The 26,336-nt window shown below is 39.9% G+C and overlaps 1 protein-coding gene across 2 annotated transcripts in view; it reads right to left on the bottom strand.

The window, feature by feature from the left end:
• The window catches only part of TTC3 (tetratricopeptide repeat domain 3), a 137,901-nt gene extending 112,139 nt beyond the window's left edge, over window positions 1–25,762 (bottom strand). The window contains exons 1-10 of one of the 2 annotated variants that reach the window (XM_065876439.1): window positions 25,708–25,762; window positions 13,987–14,141; window positions 13,198–13,240; window positions 12,724–12,874; window positions 12,169–12,256; window positions 10,895–10,948; window positions 9,661–9,781; window positions 7,579–7,664; window positions 6,418–6,512; window positions 5,239–5,301 (exon numbers count right to left, since the gene is read on the bottom strand). In XM_065876439.1, the coding sequence (XP_065732511.1) occupies window positions 5,239–5,301; window positions 6,418–6,512; window positions 7,579–7,664; window positions 9,661–9,781; window positions 10,895–10,948; window positions 12,169–12,256; window positions 12,724–12,874; window positions 13,198–13,240; window positions 13,987–14,141; window positions 25,708–25,762 (911 nt within the window). Of the gene's footprint in view, window positions 1–5,238; window positions 5,302–6,417; window positions 6,513–7,578; window positions 7,665–9,660; window positions 9,782–10,894; window positions 10,949–12,168; window positions 12,257–12,723; window positions 12,875–13,197; window positions 13,241–13,986; window positions 14,142–25,707 lie in introns of those variants that run through there. The other variant, XM_065876440.1, reaches the window with a different exon arrangement.
• Window positions 25,763–26,336: the final 574 nt, after the last annotated feature.

Here is a 26,336-nt window from a genome sequence, read left to right as displayed (position 1 = left end):
TCAGTATCATGGAAATACACAAGGATCTAAAAGAAAGGAATTAGGGCAGGGGTCTCAACTGGGCAAGAGTTTTCAGCTTATCCTTCAGTACTCAACTTTTTATGATGTGCATTTGTTACTGCTTTTTAAAAAGGGGATGCACCCCAAAGAAGACTGAAAACATAACTCTTTCCTTCAAAAGGAAATTCAGCGGGCTTCCCTGGTGGCGCAGTGGTTGAGAGTCTGCCTGCCGATGCAGGCGACGTGGGTTCGTGCCCTGGTCTGGGAAGATCCCACATGCCGCGGAGCGGCTGGGCCCATGAGCCATGGCCACTGAGTCTGCGCGTCCGGAGCCTGTGCTCCGCAACGGGAGAGGCCACAACAGTGAGAGGCCCGCGTACCGCAAAAAAAAAAAAAAGCAAATTCAGCAGCTTTTAAGCAAAATAAAGAGACAGCACAAGTAAGAGAAAAGAGTGAGGAATAATTCACCAACCAACACGTACACTAAAGCTCCCCACATACACTAAGATTTTTGAAATTCTCACAGAAACATACAATTGACTTGATTTCCACCTCGGGCCTCAGAGAAATTCAGAAACACACACACACACACACACACACACACACACACACACACATCATTTAAAGTCTATCCACCTGCTATTAATCACAAGTTGAGAGCTAATAGGGAATATCACATATAGACTTTATATAGAAATATATATTTAACTATCTATATAGGTATAGATAGTTAAATATCAAGTTTTAAAATTCCATCGTTTGGGGCTTCCCTGGAGGCACAGTGGTTGAGAGTCTGCCTGCTGACTCAGGAGACACAGGTTCCAGCCCTGGTCTGGGAGGATCCCACATGCCGCGGAGCAACTAAGCCCGTGCACCATAGCTCCTGAGCCTGAGTGCCACAACTGCTGGGGCCTGCGTGCCTGGAGGCCGTGCTCTGTGGCGGGAGAGGCCACCGCAATGGGAGGCCCGCGCACCGCAATGAGGAGTAGCCCCCGCTCGTCGCAACAAGGGAGGGCCCGTGTGCAGCAATGAAGACCCAACGCAGCCAAAAATAAATAAATAAATAATAAAATTCCATCATTTTCCAAAGTAAATTTTTAAAAAAATCCAAGGCTTTCCCCTTTTCCAATTACATTTCCCATTACACAATTTATCCCATCCCACCAAAGAATTCAAATTTTCACGTATGAGTCCCACAAGAATGAATTAAACAGTAAGCCTAATCATATACCTTGCAAAATCATTGTAATTATAGACGCTATAGATGCCTGATTGCTTTTTCTAGATTCCCCTCTAATCTGAAAATTTCTAATTACTTCAATTAAAACCATCACTCGAAAATGCCCTCTAACTCTCAAATTGTACTTAAAAAGTGAACTTACAGAAGATCAGAATAAAAAGGACATGTCACCCCAGCCAGGCATTCTGGGATACACTGCACGCATTCCTCAGCTTGAAGGATTCAGTAGGGAGAAGCAGTGGCAGGAGGGAGCATATTTCCACCACCACCCCCAAGCCCAACCCCATTCCATGTGCTTCCCCAGGGCAACATCTGCTGACCTGGAGGTGCACACCTCTGGAGAGTGGTAAGGGTTCTTTCTGACTCCGGGCCTCCCCTATACCCACCCAAGGGTGGCCAGACTTACAAGTATAGGCTATTACAAGTAGGGCTATTCGGCATTAAAACCTCCACCATTCTCTGACCATTTCTAAGTGAAGCATTTTCCCCACACATACTTCACCTCAGGTTCCCAACCATTGGTCTTAAAATACTTCTATTTCTCTCCTTTCAAGATTACTTTCCACTTATTTTATCCTTAATGTTTGGTGTTTTATCCTTTTTTCATCTTATGTGCATTTTAAATTACACTTTGTGTTATTTTATCAAATATACATAAAATACAGAGAATAACATTAAGATAATCAACACCCATGTACCAGCTTAGCAAGACCTTAACATTTTGCCATATTTACTTCAGATCTTTTTGCAGAGGTCTGTTACAGCTGACACCCACTGTGAACCATCTTTCCCAGCTGCAATCCTCTTTCCTCCCTCCCTCCCTCCCTCCCTCCCCAGAGACAGCCACTCCCCTGGTGTTTAACATGCCCATGCACTTTAAAAACATTGTCAATACATACTATGTATTAATTATGGATATGCATATCATTTTGCACATTTTAAAACATCATATAAATGGCATCATACCGTACAAATCATTCTGCAACTTGCTTTTTCACTCAACATTGCATTCATTTTAACTGCTGCACAGAATTCCATTGTATGAATATACCATAATTCATTTTATCCATTCCCCTACTGATGGACTTTTAGGTTGTTTCCATTTCTTTACTCTTAAAAACAACGCTCTAATGAAGGCTCGTACACATCTTCTTGGGTAGCCCAGAAGCGGGCGGCAGAGTACGCACATCTTCACCTTGCCAAAGGGCTCTCCACAGTGATTGCACCAATTTACACTTTTCTCCAGCCGAGTATGAAAGTTTCCTTTGTTCCACATCCTCTCAAACACTTGGTGTTATGAGGTTTTTAAATTTTTGCCAATCTGATGGGTACGAAAGAGAGACTCCCAGTTTTTAATCTGCACATCCTGTAAGGACAACCATGTTTATTGACTATTTAGACCATCATTTTCATTTTTTTCAACTTTCACATTGCCGTTTGATTCTATCATCACCTTATGGTGATTAATAGTAGAGACTCTGCATCCAGGCTGCCTGGGTTCAAATTCTGGCTCCATCACACCCAGCTAGTGTCTGAGGACACTGCTTGACCTCCCCAGGTCTCAGGTTCCTCGTCTATAACGACAGAGCAGCACCTACCTCACGGGGTTGTGAGGGTTTTATGAGTTAATACACGCAGCATGCTCAGAACAGTGCCAGGGAGGTCGGATGCTATACCCTCAGCTCTTCCTGCAGCTGCTCAGCCTCATTCCCATAACGGACCTACCAACCCTCAGACGTGAGAGCTTCAAAACATCTCAATCTTGGTAACCCAGCTAAATGGCATGGGTCCTCCTGAGTCAATGGCACGTCTGAATCACTGGCAACATGTTCTTTTCTGAAGTCATATCAACTACTCACTTGGTCAGGAGTTATGTGTATTGCAGGTTCAGAAAACATTATCCCTACATTACTGAGCAAGTCATATAAACAATGAATGAGGTGGGAACAACAGTAAAACCAATGTGGCATAATGCTTCTGACATTAAATAAGCATCCAGCACATATTGGTGATTGCCTAATAGGGAAATGCTGCTGACCTGCCTCTAAAGAAAACTTCATTGGTGTTGAATCACAAACCTAGACCGGCAGGAAAGAGGTACAAGGATGGATGCACAACCCTGCTCTTGACCTTGACCTCACCAGGCTACCTGGCTTCTATACTTCTACTTTGATGCACCTCCTTCACAGCAGAGTTTTAGCGGGATCCTGCTTGAGTGTCTAGGATTCAACACTCACGAAAGAGGGCAGAAACCCCTGGTTTGCCTCTCAGCTCCCAGCGATCCCCTATGCAGAGGGGATGACCTTCCACCCAATCAAGGTTTCAGACAGGCGCCTCGATTTTCACAAGAGGCTAGCCAAGTTGCCCAACCTATTCATCCTGAAAGCATACAGATTGACCTTCAAACCGCGCAGGATATCTGCAATTCTGGACCTAGCCAGAGGCAATAATCTAAAGACATTTGCAGCTCATTTCTTGTTAGAACCAGTTGAGGACAGTGGTATAGACGGAAGACTGTGTCAAGCCCATCCATTCCTCTAGACTAGATAGCCTCGGTTTATCCACGGCTTAAGCCATCTAAAAGCTGCATAACGTTAATACAGCGGTATTCTCCGAGGTGGTGATTTTATTTTCTTCTTTTTAAACTCTTGTATTTTCCAAATTTTCTACCATGAGAAAGTGTTCTGTTTATAATAAAAGAAAAACATACAGGTTATTTTTAAAAGCTTCATACTTGGAATATACTATAGTCCCCACTCCCACCTCCCAACGTAAGTGCTTTCCCTGAGCAACAACTAGTATCATATTCTCGGCTTTCATGAGAAAACTTAATGAAAAAAATTATTTATGAATCCCCAAACTGCACTCTCAGGGAGTTTCTTCCTTTGAACAGGAACGTTGCTGAGGTTCTTCTCTACTCCACCACTCAGTTCATATTAGCCATATAAGAAACTTCTTCCAGAACTAAACACCAGGAAAACAGTTTCACCTGAGCAACTGGTGTCCTCTTTCTTCATGGTCAGTGAGAATTATGTAACTTGTCGGGTATTCTCTTTTTATTTTGGGCAACAGAAAGGTAGATGCAAATATGAATTATAACCAATCACTAAGCAGGACCTTATGCCTGTGCAGCTTTATTCTAAGGATCCCAGGCTCTAACTTGGTTTTTTAGTTTGTTTTGTTTGTTTTTAATATTTTTCTACTGAGTGGATGTATTCTCGAAGCAACTCGAAACCCTTCTTACAATAAGGTAGGACACAGTTAAATGTAACTGTCATCTACACTGCTCAACATTAATGCTTAATATTTAAGTCCTAAAAATTTTAAACTGAGACAATAAAATCATGGTACAGTATCAACAATCTTTCTCAACTAATAAATAAAAGCTTAGTTGAACATGAGGAACTAAGAATTATGATTTCACTCCCAGAGTTAAACCATTAAATTTCTTTTCCTTCACTTATGAAGGATATTTACTTAATTTTTTCATAACAAGACAGAGGAAACAAATACAGCAAAAATTCTTCCAGAACTATACAGATTAGTTAATAGAGCAAAAGAAGGTAATATATTATAGGTGTTATAAGCACAGACTTTGACATCATCAGATAAGATCTGTGTTCAAATCTTGGCATCACTGCATCATAGCTTGAAAAAAAATGGGGCAGGGTAGAACCAAATTCACAATTTCTAACGGTATGAGTTTGCCCAAATGTAAAATGTGGAGAATAATTATCTATTAAATGTGTTGTGAGAATTAAATAACCTATACGAAGTGCTTAAAATAATGCATAGCATGTTATCCACTCAATCAGAATAGCTGTTTCTGTCATTGTTGTTTTTATATATAAAGCCTAAAGAGCTCTCTTCTAAGCACTTAACTATTTCTGCCGAAGAACTACTGAAGAATTTTCTTGCGAAACTGCAAAACAGAAATACTTCTCAAAGATCGGTATTTAACCTAACAATTCAGTGATTAGGCACTCTAACCAACTTACCTAAATTGTCCAGTGCGAAGAAAACAAAGAGCTCGGTTACCATAAAGAAGGTGATTTTCAGGTCTTTAAAAGAAAGAATGTTTCGTCAGTAAAGAACATTACATGCAAAACAAACATAACACAGAAATCATAAGGCATGAAATAATTTTCAAAAACTTTACATCTGTGTGGCAGAGCACAAAGAATATAGTTGTTGTTCCTTCACTTCCAGAGTAACTTGTTCAAACCAACTTAAACTTCCCTGTATTCAAAATGAAGATTAAAAAGTTCTACTTTTTCTGCCTAGCTCATAGGGCTGCTGCAAGGATCAAATGAGACATATTAAAAAACTAGCAAACTACAAGTATGCTATAACTGTACAGAACAGAATACTTATGTAAGTCAGAACTGTACCACCTTCACAAAGAACTCAAATAAAGGAAGCCTGTAAATTACAACAGTAATTTAAATAGCTTCATTTAGAGTTTTGTCCTTTTTGGTTTTATCTTACTGTTCCTCTACCTCTTCCTAGAAGAACAGAGCAGCAGGCTTTCAGATGTGGTGTGCTACCTGGATTCACTCATTCCCTGTGGAGATGGGTAAGACAGGAAAGAGAGTAGCTGTCTACAGCGCACCCTCCTAAGGCTGCTACGGTATTAGGTGGGCCAGCTAAGATGTCAGTAAGAGCCAGGTGAGGCACACTTGCAGGAATGCTACAAAATTCTAGCAGCTGAGCAAACAGAAGATGAGGTAGAGAGAACACATGCATTCTCTCAACAATTCCAACTATTACCCTTTAAAACTTCCCTCATAGAAAGCACAAATCCCTGAATGGGTGACATCTTAAGTACTAGTAACTAACCCTTTGTTACCAGTTAATAATTTGGAAGGAATTAGTGGAAGGGAAAACAAGAGCAAGAAAGAACAGATGACTCTGTACTGGAAAGCTTGGGAACAAAGTGGGGCAGGGTAGAAGCAAATTCCCAATTTTGTCTGATTCACTTGAGTTATACAACTTGATTAGTAAGTTCATCTACTCAGGTCATCTCATGCTTCTAATACCTATGGGTGAGAAAATATATACTGCATAGCAAACTGATGATATTCTCCAATTCCTCATCTTGTGTTTCTTTCTAATGACTAGCATTCTAACTTGATCTGCCACATAAAAAGGGTCTCATTGTTCTATTTTGCTCTTACCTACATTCAATGGCTCTGGTGTAATAGATAATAGCTATATCAAATCTTTCTTTGGAAAACTCTTCATTTCCTTTCATTTTCATTAGTTCTCCTTGCTGAGAAATCAAGGTAAAAGAAGACCCATCAATTAAATGCAAAGAGAATCAGTAACCCCAATATTTAAGAAAAATGGTTCTGGGTTTCTATCTCAGGTATCAGAAATAACCTGGGGGATTACTTAGGTAGAAAATGAGAATTCAATACCCAACATTTTAGAATATACATTTAAAGAAACCTGTCTGTCTCTAATGACTCAACGCTAACTTTGATAAAGGGATATTAAAAAGTAAACAAAGCCATCACATTATGAATAACACTAACAATTTACCCCTTGTGTACCGTATTTGGCAGGTCCACTTTTAAACAGACCTTGACATGCCTGCATATGCAGAAAAGAAATAAGATTCAAGTAGAATTTTAATGTTAGGTTAGAAAATGTGATGTTATTCAACAAACCTGAGTGCTTAAAAAATAATATATAAATCAGTAACATATAGGCACTGTTGATTAGACTAACTGCCCCCCCCCAAAAAATGATGTGAACTACAGCAAGGATGAAATAAAAACAAAAAAAAACAACCAACAACAACAAAAAATGAAATCAAAGATGCTACAGATATAACTAAAACTTTTCAACTCAAACCTTCAAATTTTCAAAATAAACAAATTATTATTTACTGGATTATATCAATGGCTTTAGCTAGAGAATTAAGTAGAATATTAAATATTTTCCTAAATCCCTTTTTAAAAATTTAGTTAAAATCTTATTTCCTATGAGTGAATTGTATGGCATGTGAATTACATGCAAATAAAGCTGGTGGCAAAGAAAAATCATATTCCCTCAACTAATTAAAAGCCTTTTAATTAAAAAAAAATCAAATTTCGATTTTCAATTAACTCTTAAAATCTATAACATTAGAAAATTCTGATCAAGATGGCTTCCTCTTCCAAAAAAAATATTCCAATCAAAATTTATTAAAAATTTCCCTCAAACGTGTTATCAAATTTTATAGTAGTTCCTTGTGTACTGACAGCAGTTTTACTGAACTTTCCTCTAAGTGTTAATAAAAGTTCTAACAAGCAAATCTTAAAATATACTTACAAGTAAATATTTATTCTCACCTCTAGACACTCCGCACAACTTTGAGTTTTAAATTCTTCAAGCAAATTGCAGTTTTCTGTTACAACTTTAGTAATGTGATACTTGTCTAAATTTTATTTTTAGGAGAGAGTGAGAGAACATTTGTTTAAAAAAAACAAATTGCTATTGTTAATGTTCTAATTCTTAGGCTACGTAGGTTGAGGCTGTAAAGTTCAAGATATACTTTCTAAATAATGTTTCTTATAATCTTTTACATGTATCAACAATATATTTTTAATAAACAGCTGATAAAATGTTTCAAAAAACATTAGATTCATTGTGTGCTAAGAATCTAATCTGTTTTATTTCTAGCATTTAAAAATCTTGTTTATTACTACTCTAGTTCTAATTGTAGTTAACAGTGCTCTGTCATAACACATTCCAAATAGGCCTCATAATTACTCAAGTCAATTCAACAAACATTATTGAGCTATGGTGTACCTGGCACGAAGTTTAACTAAAATTTCTGAAAACAAAAACCTGAGAAACTACTTTCTAAAATGTGTTTAATATTAAAAAAAATGAAGAATTTAAAATGTCTTAATTCAACATTTTGACTCTCATGAATGTTAAAATTTGACATTTTTTGAAACATTATTCTCATTAAAATGTAATAAACTAATTAAAATGCAGTAGGTAATAACCAAAATTTATGTTAAAAATTTATCAGACATCATTTTCTGCATTTTAAGCTGTTCTATAAAAAAGATTTTAAGTGGTAAATAATAATTTTATTGCAACAAAACTATAGTTACGCTTCTAGCCAAACATATTCACTTCCAAGGCAAAAGCAGTACCTAAAATTTAAGACTGAAGAAAGAATTTTGGAAGGTGACCAAATAAAGTAAACTAATACTAAAGGGACAGATTAAGATTATAGAACAAAAACCCAACAGAGAGACCTGACTTCTCATCTAGGTTCTACTACTTAATAGACTAAAGAAATATCACTTGACCTTTCAAAGTTTGCTCATTTCTAAAATAGGATCACAGCATCTACCTGGCAGAACTATTATAAAAAGAGAGAAAGAGTTAGAAACGAGCCCAAATGGGTGTCCAGTACATGATACTGGTCCTTTACTTCCACCATAAAATCTAGGCTATAATTAAAGGCTTCCAAAACAACGAAGAGAACAACCTCTATCAACGTAATACAGCCCACCGTCCAATAAACATCAGGAAAATCTGTCTTGGGGCTTTCCTGGTGGCACAGCGCTTAAGAATCCACCTGCCAATGCACGGGACACAGGTTCGAGCCCTGGTCCAAGAAGATCCCACATGCTACGGAGCAACTAAGCCCATGCGCCACAACTACTGAGCCCATGTGCCACAACTACGGAAGCCCGCACGCCGAGAGCCCATGCTCTGCAACAAGAGAAGCCACCATAATGAGAAGCCTGCACACCACAACAAAAAGTAGCCCCTCTCCCCACAACTAACCAACGCAGCCAAAAATAAGTAAATAAATTTATTTTAAAAACCTGTCTTCATATCTAAGATTAATTTCTAACACTCAGGTCAAGAGTATAAAATGTGCCCTCTACTCAAAATGGCAAATGGAAATGGCAAATTATCAGTCATTATCAACTAAAGAGCCAAATACTTCCTGTTTCAAGATCCCTATAAAAACACTACTAACACTCAAATATTTTAGAGAAAAATATTTCACAAGGTAAAAAATATATAAGGCAGCTTCATCATATATAAGAATAACAAATTCATCAGAGAAATGAAAATTATAATCTTAGCTCAGTTACTTCTCTTATGAATGAGAATACATAAGCCCCAATGTGGTCTCTTTGGGTATTATATATTAATAATATATGGCATACATTTGCTAGGATGTTTAAAAGGTATTAACATCACAGATATCGCCAAGACAGGAAATACAGAATAAAATTAACTACAGGGTTAAAGTTCTCTTATTCAGGCTTTTACTCATAAGAGAAAAACGTTTTTTAAAATCCTAAGATAAACAAGAAATCACAGCTACACATTCTATTTTCCAAAATAATACCTTTATAAAACTGAGTCAAGTAACAACTTAAAGCATTTATACTTACATTCAGTAAAGAAAATACTTAACATAGGCCAACAATTGTCAACTGCTCCTAACCTAGGTAAAATTGTTACATCGCCTGTGTATTTCACCCAATTCAAAGCTTCTTCCATTGCCAAGATTTTCTGTTTCAAAAAGAGGGATGAAAAATGTGATTTGTGTATTAATTATAAGTTTACATGTGGCATTATAAATTTATCTTATATAGTATTTCAGACTCTTATTACAAAACTTGTACAACCTCATGTTTTCATTACTCTAGCATGCAACCTAGAATAGCTAGATCCCAACACACAAGTTAACAGAGACCACAGACTCACATATGTTACATCTTCAGGTAACCTCAGGCCACCCTCAGAGCCCAGGATGCTGCTGCAATGATTAAAGACCTGGAAGTTGAGGTCTACAACCTGGCCAGAGGCTGCCCTAGGTAGCAGGAGAGTACAGTAACACAAGGTGAATAGGGGTCTCAGATTTCATCTAAACTGGGACTTCCATCCTGACCTTAAGATTAACAGTATCTATTAAGGTTCACGAAAGGGACTATGTACTTTAAATGGTCTGTGGCAAAGAGAAGAATAAGCATATAGGCAACAAGAGGAGGGCATGGTTGGTCAAACGAGCACTCAGTGCAATGACCTTCATGAAGGGTCGAGAGTTCACAGAAGTATAATTCATACTTCTTGTGTCGGAAAAGATTTCAGAAATTAAATAATGAAGTCATCAACACTGGTGTCGGGTTTAAGGGAAACATGTACATGTTTATGTCACCAGTAGCATTAAAAATTGGTTTATTGGGACTTTCCTGGCAGTCCAGTGGTTAGGACTCTGCGCTCTTACTGCTGAGGGCCCGGGTTCAATCCCTGGTCGGGGAGCTAAGATCCTACAATGTATCTGAAGATCATCTAGTAATTGTGTATCAAAAAATGTTCATACCAGGGGCCTAATAACTTCATTTGGGAAAGAACATATACCAGGTAAATAATCTAAAAGAGAAAAAGCAATCAACTTGTAAAAGAGGCTCAAAATTACACTACATATATGGGGGAAAAAAAGATAATACTGCAAACCCCCCAAACAAGGAGATTGCTTAGGCAAAATATAGAAATCAGTACTACTAAATGCTACCTATAAAATGTTGACTCGGTGGGCCTAGTATTGATACAGGGGGCAATGAGAAGTGAGAAAACTGCCACTTACTCAAAGTGGTTGCATCGTATTCCCATGTTAACACTTACATTTTCTATTTTATAACCAATTCTCAATAAGCCTCCAATAAAGAATGAATCATTCTGCAAAACAGAAAAGACAAAACATTTTTTTCCTTATTCGGCCAATCATACTTTAATTTTCTAATGGAAAAAAAAATTCTACATTTTAGGAATACTACTCTATGTACATAGTAGTCCACTTTCTACAGCACTTTCATGCCCAATTTACCTCTTAAGGACCCTAAAACAAGTCAGAAATAGTCTTACACAGGGTTCTAATAATAAAATGATTTAGTTTAACTTCTAGATGTACAGATTTTAAACTTTCAGATGTATGGTTCATTACACCTAAATTTTTTTATAAAATTACATTGGCTGAGCTTCCCTGGTGGCGCAGTGGTTGGGAGGCCACCTGCCAACGCGGGGGACACAGGTTCAAACCCTGGTCAGGGAGCATCCCACATGCCGTGGAGCTGCTGAGCCTGTGTACCACAACTGCTGAGTCTGCGCTCTGGAGCCCGCGAGCCATAACTGCTGAAGCCCGTGCGCCACAACCACTGAGCCCGTGCTCCACAACAAGAGAAGCCACTGCAATGAGAAGCCCCGCGCACCGCAACGAAGAGTAGCCCCCACTCTCCACAACCACAGAAAGCCCGCGCACAGCAACGAAGACCCAACGCAGCCAAAAATAAATAAATAAAAATTTTTAAAAATTACAGTGGCTGATACAAGTTGCTGCAAAGGATTAATCTGCAGGAAATAAGTATCAGAATGCCCTTTCTAAATTTAAGTTTGCAATCAGAATTACCAAGAAAAACACTTGGCTCCATAACCAAGTGAAATGAGAAAAATTATTAAACGGCTTTCAAGGGAAAAAAAACCCTCAGTGTAGTACAGGGATACCTCCTCAAACCTGACATGATTAAGTTTACCCCAAAGAAAAAATATTTGCTGTGGTGGTGCTAACAGTGGCATGATTTTACGTTACAAGATAGGACCCATCACTTTCCGAATCTGCGGCAAAGGCTTCTGTGAACCAGGTGCACACTTCCATTTGTGACAAATTCTAATGTCTATTTGTTAACGGCAAGGAGCAGGCCTGGTTCTCATCATGTCATGTCAGAACCACGAAAACAGCCATCTACCTGATCTCTCAAATACACAGCACAAACTCATGGACAGCAGAATAAGCTCAGGTTAACCATTACCCATTAGTCACTATAAATTAGTAACATGGGCCTAATACCATATAAATATCTATACTCTTGAAATGCGGGAGGGGAACACATTCTATCACTTACCGCAGCTTTCTTTGCCAAATCCACAATATCTTCCATCAACTCAAGATGTTGTAATTTCTTCAAACTTATCTCAGAAGCATGAGAACTGCTTAAAGACAAATTTATTTTTTAAAAGATTAGGGTCTCATATATAAAATTCATTGAACCTTACACTTAACTATATGTTATACCTCAATTTAAACTATTTGAATAAAATTAAGTTCTCTTACTTCACTCTAGGTAATAAGTTGTTTATTAGGTAGACAAAATACTACACTTTTTTCTTTCTTCTGTATTATAATACTGGTATTTATAAACAAGCATATTAATTTTTCCTTATTCAGCTTCAAATCTACCATCTAACGCTCTTCAGAGTTTCATTCATTATAATGTTACCATGATTATTCATTTATATCCAAATCCCAAGTATTAACTTTTCCAGTCTATTAAACAAAAGTAGAGTTGAACAGTATACAAGAATGAGACATAAGCCTTCCATTGCACTTGGCATTCCTCAGTACTGGGCAACACACTCACCACTGTTCACACAAAATGGGTTAACAAGCAGTAACTTACTTCGCCTCCACACAGGGATGCAACCGTGATATTACAGAACTGTGCTGACGTTGAAACAGAAGTGGCCAGAAGACGTGTATTTTAATGGCATCACAGTAATCTTGCAGGATAGAAATAGGTTTACTACACCACATAGTGCAGATATCAAACTCTTAATTAAAAAGAAAAAGTTTTAAATTAATATTTTGTGCCTCATTTTGGAATGAATCAACACTGTCAAAGGAAAAGACAAAAATGGATATGGAAAGGTAAGAAATGAATGGATGAAATATTTTAACCTGTCAGATGTTAAGAATATCTAAGTGTTAGCTAAAACTCCATTTTAACAAGGAAAGGTTTTTTAATTTCTAGCTAAAAAGGATAATAAAGAACAAACTTTGTAAAGATGTATAAGTCTGTTATGTTGATGTGAATGCATGAACCTTCCTTGATAGCTGTTTCAACAAATTAAAATTAAAATACCAAAGTACTCACCTAAGTTTCCCTCACTTTGGGTATAATCTTTATACTGTCTACCCTGAAAAAGAAAAAAATTCTTTTGACTTGTATCTGGTAAATGCAAAAGTAACAGTTCTTGATTTTTAATGTAAGGGTTATCAATACTAAACTAAAAACTTAAAGTACATTTACTTTTCCACTTTGAATACAACATCTTCAACCAATGAGTCTTTTGGCCTTTTTCAGTGTTTCCCCAAGTCTGTTTCTATGGCTCTCCCTGAGAGCCTTTAGTCTCGTCTCCAGTCAGAAAACAAGCTTTCACCAGCACTGCACATTCTCCTTGTTGAGGCACTGCTTACTTCCCCGTCTGAAATGACCTCTTCAAAAGCCATACATATCTCCCTATCAAATCTTGTGTAGCACAAAAATATCTTTACTCAGACAGCTCTATACCACAAAACCTTCAAGAAGTAAATCGTAAAGGTTCTCCTAAGAAGGAAAAAAAAATGTATAACTATGTATGGTGATGGACGTTAACTAAACTCATTGTGCTGATCTCATGATATATACATACATTGAATACTTATGTTGTACATCTGAAACTAATGTCATATGTCGATGATACCTCAATTTTTTAAAAAAATAAACCTTTAAGAATACATAATGTTAAAAACAAAAAGTTAAGGGGACTTCCCTGGCGGTCCAGTAGTTAAGACTGCACTTCCACTGCAGAGGGCACGGGTGTGATCCCCTGGTCAGAAAACTAAGATCCCGCATGCCACGCGGTGTTAAAAAAAAAAAAAAAAAGTTAAGAAATCTACTTACCACACCGTCACAGTAAAGTTGAGTCACACGAACATAATCATTGGACATAAATTCGGAAGCAAAGACACAATCATCCACATAAGGGCACTCTTCTAACAAGGCATAATCTGCTACGGTGAAATTTCCCAGGGCAAAATCGTCCATGGTGCACCCTCCTAAGGACACAACAAAACCCAAATCCATAATCAAATCATTTGAGCTGATATGAGAAGCAGTTTTCCTAGCTTCTATAGTATATCTGAAAAATACCTGGAACTTACGCCCCAAGGAAATAACTCCAATGAGAACACTGAGCTCTGGAAGATTCTCAACCTCATTTGCTAGTCTTTGCCCTTGACTCTCCTCGAGTTATCAGTTTAACCTATTTCTTCCTTTTGTCAGGTTCAAAGAATCACCATCTCTACCCTGAATTTAACTGTTTACATGTCTCCTTTAGATGGAAGATAAGTAAGGGCATCTTATTCATCTTTGTATGTGCCTAGATGAATGAACAAAAGACATCCTTCCACTGCTGCCCTTTTACCCCAACTGCTTTTACTGCCTCTGTGAAATATGCTGTTTCATCATACAGAAACTCTGCCCCATTCTCAACCTCCTGGCTGGGACTAAACCCTGACTGCACTGAGAAAACAGTTTCCTCTCAGCTGTTCATATTCTCCTATCCATGCCTCAGTGTGTGTGTCTGTCTCGGGCAAAGGGGCAGAGCTGAAGTGGTACAGGGAGAGTACGTAGCCTCCTAACCCCTCACAGCCGCATCCAGACCTGCCATCCTCCCAGCAATCGCTGCTCCTAACGCTCTCACAACAGCTACAGCAGCACGGCAACGCCCCTTACATTATCAGTGACCATGCTCTTTAAACAAGTACTTCAGTGGGGGGACGGGGAATTAGGGCTAGAGTTTCAGACTAAAGTGTAGTCCCCTGAAGAAAGTTCAGTAACAAAAATGTATAGCTATCAGTGAATAGCTACAAAACCTAAACATCACTGGAAAATGCAGCATTTTATTACTTGTAACTCTTGCCCAAGTAGTGGCTTTCTTTTCCTATCATCACCAGCACCACCATTATCACCACTTTTTATACCTGTTCACTTCATCACTATTATCCCACTACCGTTATGATAAACCAAGTTTCTTTTTTCCCAAGCAAGACCACCATGAGTCCTTGGAAAACACATCTGTTTCTTTAAGTAATCCTTCCTCTTATGCCCAATTTGCTGTACAACAACCTCACAATATCAGAAGTGAAGACCAACAACCACCTTCCTAGCAAACTGCCGGTACCATTTGTCCTATGTTGTACCAGGTGTTTTACACGTACCACCTCACTGATCCTCACAGCAGTTCTTTGCAGGCCCAATTATTATCACAGTCACTGTACAGATGGAAAACATGCATAGCAAAACTAAGTAATCTGCTCAAGGTCACCAAGCTAGGCAGGATTCAAACCTAGGTCTTCCGATTCCACAGTTTCCTCTCAAACACTGTATTTCACTAGATCTACGTTTCGTTGTCACTGCCGTCTAGCTGCCTCCTGGCTGTTGTCATGTTTAAGAACACAGGCACCTGGTTCACAGTGTTCGCCTCTTTCCTCCGAGCATCATTCCAGCCACACCAACGTCCATGTGGACGACCCTTCAGGACTCTAGCCTGGCAGTGCAACCACCTCTCAACTAAAATGAAATCTGCGGCCCACCTCACCTAGGCTCTTCCTTCACAAGGCCACACCTTGGACCACTGCCCAGGTCTAAACCAGTTTTTAAATCTTTAACTCTGATTAGCTCCTCTCCAACCACACCCAGGAATCATTACGACTTACGTCTCCTCTAACTCCTACCACATTCTTCAACCTCATCAAGAATTCTTCCTCTTCTGCCATTCAAATCCTCCATTCTCGTTTATTTTCACTTTCCTAATATTGGGTTTCCACTTCCACCATTTAAGGGAAGCTGCTTCAATAAAGCCGTTGGCAACCTTTTCCAGTAGACTGGATATCTACAATGTCTGGAACCTGACCTGTCCTGGATGAAGAACAATACTTCCAGAGTTTAGAGAATTTAACTCAAAAGTAAACAATGACTGGAAAAAATATGAAGACATTTTAGCACCCAACGTATGGCACATAATATGGGACATATGCTATTCTGGGAAATATATACACTTTTAAACTCATTTGTCTTGCAAATGTTTTTTTGTATATAAATACAGAAAGAGCCAAGAACGGTCTGTCACAGCCCACACATCACCATCGTGGCATCAGTTACAATACAATTAACATGCTCATACCTGGCAGACTGAGCCACTGTGACACCATGCTGGTCAGTCACAGCCTGGCATATCTCACTGATACCATGCCCTGCACCAACTGCACCGTAATTACGACACTGGTGTTATTTTTATTTTCTGTTTTGTTTTAACCAGAGAGGCGATGCGGCATAGTGGTTAAGAGCATAGACTCTGGAACCAGACTGCCTGGGCTTGAATCCTGGCTCTGTTTCCTGAGTGTGTGATCTTGGACAAGTTACTTAACCTCTGTAGGCTTCAGTTTCCTCACTTAATCAAATGAGGACAGCAATCCTACCTATCTGATTAATCCATTAACACATTTAAAGTGCTTTTAATAGCACACAGTGTATAGGAAACGCTACAAATATCAGCTATCATTAACATATTAGATGAATGTTTTTTTAATCCGCTATTTGGATGCCTCTAACTAAATGGTCTCCCTTAATTGCTAATTCCAAAGAGCACTTTTCAGCTTACGACTTACTTGACGCTGTTGACCACTTCCTCCTTCTCAGAACTCTTCATTTGGACTCCAAAGACCATCTTCTCCTGGTTCTCCTCCTATTCTTCTGGCTGCTCTTCCTCAGTCTCCATGGCTCTTCTTCTCCATTCCCCGCCACCCAAATGTCAACTCTCTTTTCTTCTCACGCTTACTCTCTCCTTGGGTGACCTTATCCACCATACCCATACCTTAAAACAGCACTTTCTGAACTTCCATCATTTGCATAGCTTCACCACAATTTTTGCCATTTCCACAGATCCCATGTATTTTATTTACTTAATATTCTCTTCTTTTGGGGCTCACCTGGTCTAAGTGATAATATCCATGATATTACAGGTTTGAAATACAGCTTACGTTTTTCAGACACGTTAAATTCCTATTTTTTTTATCTGTGTACTACTTTAAATTACCTCATACTCACTGTAGCAAACCACAGCTGACATGTCCAAATGCTGAAGACTCTCAAATCTCTCCAGGCTGGGTTGCATCTCATGACTTCTAGACCCTCGCTATCGACTGCTACTGGGTCTTAACCAAGATGTCCCGCAAGCCTCTCAGATTCAGTAAGTTCAAAAACAAACTTATCTTTTTCCTCAAGAACAAATGAAACCAAGTTCTTTCCTCTTTCTGTATATTACCAGTTAATTGCTCTACATGCCACCTGGTTACCCAAACCAGAAATCTGGAGGTCAGTCTACACTCCCCCAGTCTCCTTCAACACTCCTAACCAACCTGACCATGAAGTCCTGTCCTTTCGACTCCTCTAAGGAATCCAAAATTAGCACACATACACCTCTTCATGCCCACTGCCAATGCCTTGGTTGCAGCTCCACCTTTTCTCCTCTGAACTACTTAAACAAGCAGTCTCCTAACTGGTGACTTGCCTTCAATCTTGGCATCCCCGAAAACTCTGATCATAACACTTCACTGCTTAAAATAATTCAGAAGCTTCTCATCATCTTCAGGATAAAGTCCAAACTCCTTACTATAGCACAGAAGGCCTTTTGTGATCCTGTTCCTGCATTTCTCTAGTCACTCCATGACATGCAACGTAGAAGCCAGTCATACTCAGCTGCCTGGCACTTCTAAACAAACCTTATTCTGCAACCACAATGCCTACCAATCCTTAATACTCGATTCCAGGAAGCATTTCCTGAACTTCTCACTACCACCAAGTTTATTTTTGCACCGCTTCTCTGTAAGCCCCGAGCACCCTGCTCATATCTTTTTGACAGCAATTTTTATACTGTTTGGTCATTACAGGTTTCTCTCTGTAGGTTCACTATGTCCAGAGGGCACACTGTGCCCTACTCATCTTGATTCCGTATCTCAGTGCTTCCCAAATTTTTAATTTGCATACCCCAAAGTAGAAAACTTTGCCAAACCCACTTGTCAACTGTGCTGTTACCTATTTAATATTTTTATTTAGACTAACTCAAATTTTAACTTAGATGTAAACTTGTTTTAATGGAAAGTTTGTTACCACCAAGAAATCTTAAGTTTGGTAGGACAGAATTTTTTTTCCTAACACATACTAAAATGAATATACTACAAAAATTAAATACTAATGTAAAGGACTTCTGAGCCCATCAATTATGATGAACTAATGGGGCACTCCATGACTGCAAAACAAAGTGGATGCTAGATTTTTAAAATTTTGCTGAGCTCATAGAAATAGCCAACATTTAAAACCACCCTTTCCCCCCAAAGCAACAAGCCTCTAGCTAGAAACTAAACCTGACAGTCAACAATGATAAATCATAATGCCAAGAGCAATAGTGGGATCATGGGCCAGAAGCAAAGTGAGAAAACTGAAAGGTTGGTCCCACATAAAGCTCCCAGCCAAAGCTAATACAAATCCTATCAGAAGGAAAGTACCCCCAAATCAGACTCTCAAAATTCCCACAGAGAAAGATCAATCAATCAAGAGTTCATCACTGAAAATCTCTAAGCACAGGAGGTGACAATCCACCATAAGAAAGGCAACAGAAAAAACAAGCAATAAATTTAGACCCCTGAGGACATCAAACATTGGGACTGCCAGTCTACAGAATATAGATTCAAAAAAATGAGCAAGCAACATGAGACTATAAAAAATGACTGGGTATAGCTAAAAAAGAACCGAGTGATACTTTAAGAAACTAAAAATATAGGGGCTTCCCTGGTGGTGCAGTGGTTGAGAGTCCGCCTGCCAATACAGGAGGACACTGGTTCGTGCCCCGGTCCGGGAGGATCCCACGTGCCGCGGAGCGGCTGGGCCCGTGAGCCATGGCCGCTGGCCCGCGTACCACAAAAAAAAAGAAACTAAAAATATAATTGTTAAAAGTAAAGGAAAATAAAACACATGGGTCAAACAGATGATCAGGCACAGGTGAAGAGAAAACTGACGAACAAGAACACATGCATGATGAAATCACCCAGCAATTTAAGTTCCGGCAAAGATACAAGGAAATGAAAAATGTGAAAGATGAAAAGTGATCTGGAAACAGCCTCATACATATATATCCAGTTAAATTTCCAGAAGGAGAAAATAGATAAAATCAGAAAGAAAGTATTTAAAGGACACAAGGCTCAGAATCTGCTAGACCTCATGAAGACAAAATTCTGAATCAGGAAACACATGTATCCAAAATAGGATAAATAAAAAGTAATAATCATCTAGACTTAGAAGTGAAGATGTAAACCAAAGACAGAAAATCCAATGCAGCGAGAAGAAAAATAATATTTTCTTCAAATTACCATAAATAAAACTGGCAGCAGACAACTTTGCATGTAGAATAATATATTTACCATATAAGCAGAAAATAAAGCATCAACCTAGAACTGTATACCCATCAAAATTATCCTCAAGAACAAGAGTAAAATAAAAATAATTTTAGATAAAAAAATGAGTTGACCACCAAGAGACCTGAACTAACTTCTAAAAGTACCAATTAAAAATCATAAATTACCTGACTGGATTAAAAGAAAAATCTAGTAATATATTCTTCATAAGAGATACCTAAAATCTAAGGACATAAGAAAAGTGACATGAAAATGAAGAAAAAGGTTATTCCAGGTAAATTACCACCAAAAGAAAGGTGGGACAGACCAAATAGACCCCAAGACAAAAATCAAAATTAAGCATGGAGAGAACCACAACATAACAGAAAAGGTTCAACCCACTAGGAAAACAATGTTTAGCTTGCATGTATCTAATCAAATAGTCTCAAAATACATAAAAAGAAAAACTGTTAGAACTACAGGAAGTCTGTTAGAAGGTAACAGTGGAAGACTACATCTCTCTCATGTAGGTCAAACAACTGAAAATTAATACAGACAGTCTGAACAACACAATTTACAAGCCTGATCTAACACATACATAACAACTAGAGAATACATACTCTTCACAAGTACACACAGAATAGTTATCACAATTCCCTATGTACAAGGCCATAAAGCAAGGGCAAACAAATGTTTTTAGAAAGATAAAATATACAATACATTCTCTGACAACACAATTAAGAAATGCACGAAAAGAAAAAACGTTAATGAAGAAACATTTGGACATTTTAAAGCATATTTTAAAGAAAACTTTAAAACACATAAGTCAGAGAAGAAATCAAAATAGGAATTTTAATAATACTTAAATTTAAAAATTAATGAAAATACCATAAATTAAACCACGTTACATAAAGCAAAAATGAACTGTGAGGAAGCGTATAGCTTTACATGCTTGTAGTAGGAAACAGGAATGACTGAAAATTAGTAAGTTAATCATGCAATTTAAGTTAGAAAAATAATAAACAATAAACTCAAAGAAGGAAAAGGAAGGAAATCATAAAGGAGACAAAAATCAATGAACTAAAAAACAAAAATATAATAGAACAAATGAGGCCAAAGATTCATCCTCTGGCAAGATTAATAAAATAGACAAACTTCTGGCAAAATTTAAAGAAAAAAACGCCGCACACAAATAATATTCAAAATGAGAAAAGGGAACATACCTACAAGTAAAAGAGATTAAAGAGAATTAAGACAATACCATGAACCTGATGCCAATAAATTTTTAAAAATAAATAAATAGGGCTTCCCTGGTGGCGCAGTGGTTGAGCGTCCGCCTGCCGATGCAGGGGACACGGGTTCATGCCCCGGTCCGGGAAGATCCCACATGCCGCGGAGCAGCTAGGCCCATGAGCCATGGCCGCTGAGCCTGCGTGTCCGGAGCCTGTGCTCCGCAACGGGAGAGGCCATAGCAGTGAGAGGCCCGCGTACCCAAAAAATAAATAAATAAATAAAACTGACCAAAACTGACTAAAAGAAATGGAAAACCTGAAGTCCTATTACTATTCAATTGCTAATTATCAACAATTTACAGTCCTCTACACACAAAAAATTAGATCCAAATGATCTCACAGATAAATGCTACCAAACTTTTCGTTGTTGTTCAGCAGATCACTAGTGAACAGAGGGCCAATTCGATACACGGAGTGAGGTCAATTGTAGCCACATGGGGGGAAAAAATGAATGTGGATCATTACCTCACACCATATACAAAAACCAGTACCAGATGGATTATGAACTTAAATGTGAAAGGCGTCATTTAAAAACTTCTAAAGAGGGCTTCCCTGGTGGCGCAGTGGTTGAGAGTCCGCCTGCCGATGCAGGGGACACGGGTTCGTGCCCCGGTCTGGGAAGATCCCACATGCCGTGGAGCGGCTGGGCCCGTGAGCCATGGCCGCTGAGCCTGCGCGTCCGGAGCCTGTCCTCCGCAACGGGAGAGGCCACAACAGTGAGAGGCCCGTGTAACGCATAAAAAAAAAAAAAAAAAAAAAAAAAAAAAAAAACTTCTAAAGAGAAACACAAGAGAATGACTTTATAATCCCAGGGCAGGGAAAGTTTCCAATTAGATTACATTAAAATTAAGAACTTCTGTTCAGCAACATACACCATGAAGTGCAAAAAGACAGACCATGAACTAGAAGAAATTTACAACATGTATACTCAATAAAGGATCGATGTTACCAGTTTGTTTTAAAAGACACCCCAACAGAAAAATGGGTAAAAGATATGACGAGGTATTTTTTTGTGAACAAAAAGGACAGATGGTTCACAGACAAATAAAAAGATGCTCAAACTCATTAACAATCAAGAAATACAAATTAAAACCCCAATGCACACCATTTCATACCCATCTGATTGATAAATATTAAGAAGTCTAAAAGTAATAAGTGTTGCAGAGAATACAGATCAACTATAACTCTTACACACTGCTAATCAAAGTATATAAATTGACAAAACTGCTTGCCAAAGTATAAGCCGGTACAACCACTTCAGAAAACAATTTGGTATCATTTTGTAAAGATGAACATTCATACCCCAAAACCCAGCAATTCCACTTCTAGCAAATAGCTTACCACAGTGGTATTCCAATATTTTTTTACTCACAAACCACAACGCTTTAAAAATTACATATTCTTCACACTTTAAAATGACATCTAAAAGATTTCAGCCCCAAGTTTAAATAATTGCAAAGGATGAATTTCTAGAGCATCACAGTGACATTTTAAAACTGACATATCATTGGTTTAAAATGTCATAATTATTACAGCATAAAGTTGATAAAAAAATAACTAGTATATATAATGATAATTAAACGTAAAAGTTACATTTTATTGGAAATGCAGCTCTTGAGGAGATGGGAAGTGTCTGGATTAAAAGAGGTGTTTCCTAACACTACAGCTGCATGTATTTTAGATTAGCCTTTTGTTTTCCATGGAGAGTTTTTCAACTGGGACACTACCCTGGTAAGATTCCATATGGGTGAGCGCTATGCATTCCTAATTTAAGGCAGAAGTGCTACTGTGAGAGGGAAGGTGGGAAAGTAGAACCAGGAGGAAGTTTCTGTCACAGGCTTCGGCATTACCAGTTTTACGAAAGGGTACACGTGGAATTTAATGATCACAAATTGATTCATTAATATTACCTGTGCCCAAGTACTCCTCAGAAAATCTTTATTACTTCCCCAGAGGTCATATACCCCAGTGTGAAAAGTAGAGAAATTCTTGCAACTATGTACCAGAAGATATGTACAAGAATCCTCAAAATAGCAAAACCTAGAAACAACCAAAATGTTCATCAACAGAAGAACACATACACTGTGTTATATTCACCCACAGAATATTACACAGCTGTGAAAATTAATGACATATCTATACTATCAGTGACTCTTAGAAACATAACATTGAGTGAAATAAGCAAGACCCAGAAAGCTGTATCCAGTATTCCTTTTTTTAAATTCAAAAACAATAGAAACCACACAATACATTGTTGAGGGATGTATACATATCTGATAAAATTATTTTTAAAAAAACAAGGAATGACACACACAATTTAGGATAGTCACTCTGGAGGTGAGCACATTCAATATCCGTCATTTTGATTCCTGGATTGATCATTTTGATTCTTGGATTGAGTGGTGGGTTGATAGGTGTTCATTTTATTGTTTTGCTTCACAACTTGCATATATGTTACATATTTTGAAGGTATCAAACATTACATTAGAGGAAAGAAGATTTTTAAAAAACCGTTCATCATATGCAAAAAAGTAATTAAATCACCTCACCTGCTATTAGAGAGGTACATCTAACATACCATGGAATTATCTTACATCAACCATTGGAACTGATACATTAGGTACAAAATAAATGTTTACTGGAATTAATCTTATGAGAACCAAATGAGATAAAGACTGAGCCAGTTAACTGTGAGAGATGAACCCATAGGCTGACACAGGGCTAGAGCAGAAGCCAAGGTGGGTGCAAGCAAATTTAGCTGCAAGCTAAAGTTATAAGGAAGCTGGTCAGTAAAGAGAAGGCAAAAATGTAAAAGTCTGGTAACATACAGTGTTAGCAAGGGTGTGACAAATGGGTGTCCTCACTCAATACCAGTGAGAGTGAAAATTAGTGCAACCACTTTGAGAGCTTCTGTGATATTTAGTTACGTTGAAGATGCATATTTCCTAGTATAGAGCAAATCCAATACTAGGTGTATTTTCTCGAGAAACTTCCAAACGTGTGCACAAAGCAGACAAGTACAAAGATGTTTATTGCAGGATTGTTTTTTTAGAGTCCAAAACCAGAAACAAAGCCCATCAACAGGAAAACGGATAAGTAAATTATGGTATATTCATACAATGGAATTCTATACCAGCAATTAAAATGAATGAACCAAACACAATTATCCAATTTATTCATATGTAAGTCTGAAAATGTGATGCTGATCGAAAAAAGCAAGTTGCAAAAAGACACATTGTTTAATACCATTAAAGTTTAAAACACACAACACTATATATTGTTTATGGATCCACCGTGATCAAAGTATAAAATATGCAAGGGAATGATATACACAAACCTAAACACGGTGACAACCTCTACGTAAGGAGGGGCAGGAACTGAGAGCACCTCCATATTTTGCAATTTTAGTTCTTTTAGATTAAAAAGAGGATCTGAAGTAAATTCGGCAAAATAATTACATCTGTAAATCTTAATCATGGATTGGTTAGATACCCCTCTGTATTTTATGTGTGAAATCTTCCAGAAATTAAAAAAAAAGAAAAAACCGGAAAATTAGGCAAGAGCAAGAAAATTGAGCAAATGAACAACGAGAAACAGACACCGAAACGCAGCCCTTGAGCGCAGAGCACGAACCTTTGAGCAAGAGGCGTAGCTGGGTCTCTAATGGGTAATGGGTCTCTAATACGATAAAAGGCAAATTTCCTACAATACAGAATGTCCTAGCTAGAGCTGTAATTATGAGGAAACTGCTCCCAAGGCGGGAGTAAAACCTGTAAGATGTCTACCTTGTTTCCCTCGCCATGACGCCAGGCAGAATCAAGAGAGTTAATTTACGTGAACGCCATAAACCACTATATGAACCGTTGAGTATTATCAAGAACGCCCAGGATAGGCTAAAAGGTATTTGCCCAGGTGTCGTGTACATATTATTTTGGAAGGAGTCTGCAATCGAAGGTCTTTGGGCGTGTAGGGCGCCTCTGAAAATAGTACGCCACACTGGTATCAATCAACATTCACCTTGCCTTGACTCCATTTTTGGCCCTTGGCCCCCTTATTCCGTCCCCAAAACAGGCTGGCTCGACCGGCCACACCTGACATCGTAAATATTACGGCGCAGCTGGCCAGACCCGCTGCTGTCCCCCCTTCCCATTAGCGCTGGGGGAGGAAGGATGCTCCGAAGAGGCGCAGGGGACGGGGTAGCACTGAACTGATTTCTCCCTCCCCGTCCCCTCCCCGCGCTCGGCAGCCATTCTCACGAAAACAGGTGGCGCAGGTGTAGAGAACACAAGACAGAGGAGGGGCGTGCAAGAACGTTCACGAACACTCGCGAACGACGACCTGATCACGCACTCGACAGGACCCAGGCGCAACGCGCGCGCGGGGACACGCGAGGACGCACCGCCGGGCGGACGATGCTGCAGGCGGGAGTCTCGACTACAGGAGGCGCGGCCACGCGCGCGGAGGAGGCGCACCCCCGGAGAGAGGCAGTGACACAAACGGGGGCTCCCACACCGCCAGGGTGCCCACGCCGTCGCCGGGAAGAACCAGCGCGGACACAAAGGAGCCGGGAGGGGACACACGGGGCCGTGCCCACCCGCGCTCAGGCCGGCGGACCCTCCGCCTAGCGAAGGTGTCACCCGCGCACCGACTGGGGCGAGGGTGCGCGTGCGGCCGGGGGATGTGCACACAAAGGGGCTTCTCCCACCTTCGCACAGAAGCCCGGAGGGGGCCACACTTAAAGAAGGAGGACACCAGACAAAGGAAACACACCCACTGAGGCCGACAAAAGCGACCACACACTCCCGCTCTGCACCGGCACCCAACCCGCGCACACACACCGCGGGCGCCACGGCCAACGACGCGGGGCGACGCGCACACACCCACACTCACCACACACCCACGGAGGGGGTGTGGAGGGCCCCTCTCCCCGGGCATCTCGGCTGCAGCGCGACAAGGTGACACATCCGGAAGCCCTGCCGCGCGCCAGGTGTGCACTCACCGGGGCCCGCAGCCCGCGAGCCTTAGACGCGGGCCGCCGCCGCCGCCGCCGCCGCCGCCGCCGCCGCCTCAGGCCCTCCACGTCAGCCAGCGGGCGGGCAGGAGCTGCCGGCGGCGCAGGCGTCAGACGCGTCACGTGGGCCGCAATGCACTTGCGCCGTCGTGCCGCCCCGCCCCCAGCGGCGGAGAGCTGACCGATCCCTCCCGCCCCCGCGCTCGCGCGTTCCTGTCGGACGAGGGTCGCAGTGCGCCTGCGCCCGGACAGGGGTTGCCTTGGCGACTCGGCCTTTCTCTGTTTTCCTTCTCTCGCCCCCCTGCGGCTCCCTGGTCCGCGCCTGCGCAGAGGACTCGGCACGTAGGTGGCCGAACTGTGGGGAGCGGACGGAGTGGGCGCGTGGAAGACTCAAGGTCGAGGGCCAACCCCAGTCCCGGGGCTCGAATGAGAAACAGACCCCACGAGAGGGCAGGTCCGGGTCCCGGGGTCCGAGGCCCAGGCCTGAGGAGGCCGCAC

The sequence above is a fragment of the Phocoena phocoena genome, chromosome 4 (assembly GCF_963924675.1).
Source record: "Phocoena phocoena chromosome 4, mPhoPho1.1, whole genome shotgun sequence".
In the NCBI taxonomy this organism is placed as follows: Eukaryota; Metazoa; Chordata; class Mammalia; order Artiodactyla; family Phocoenidae; genus Phocoena; species Phocoena phocoena.
This window is presented reverse-complemented; position numbering and strand designations above follow the sequence as displayed.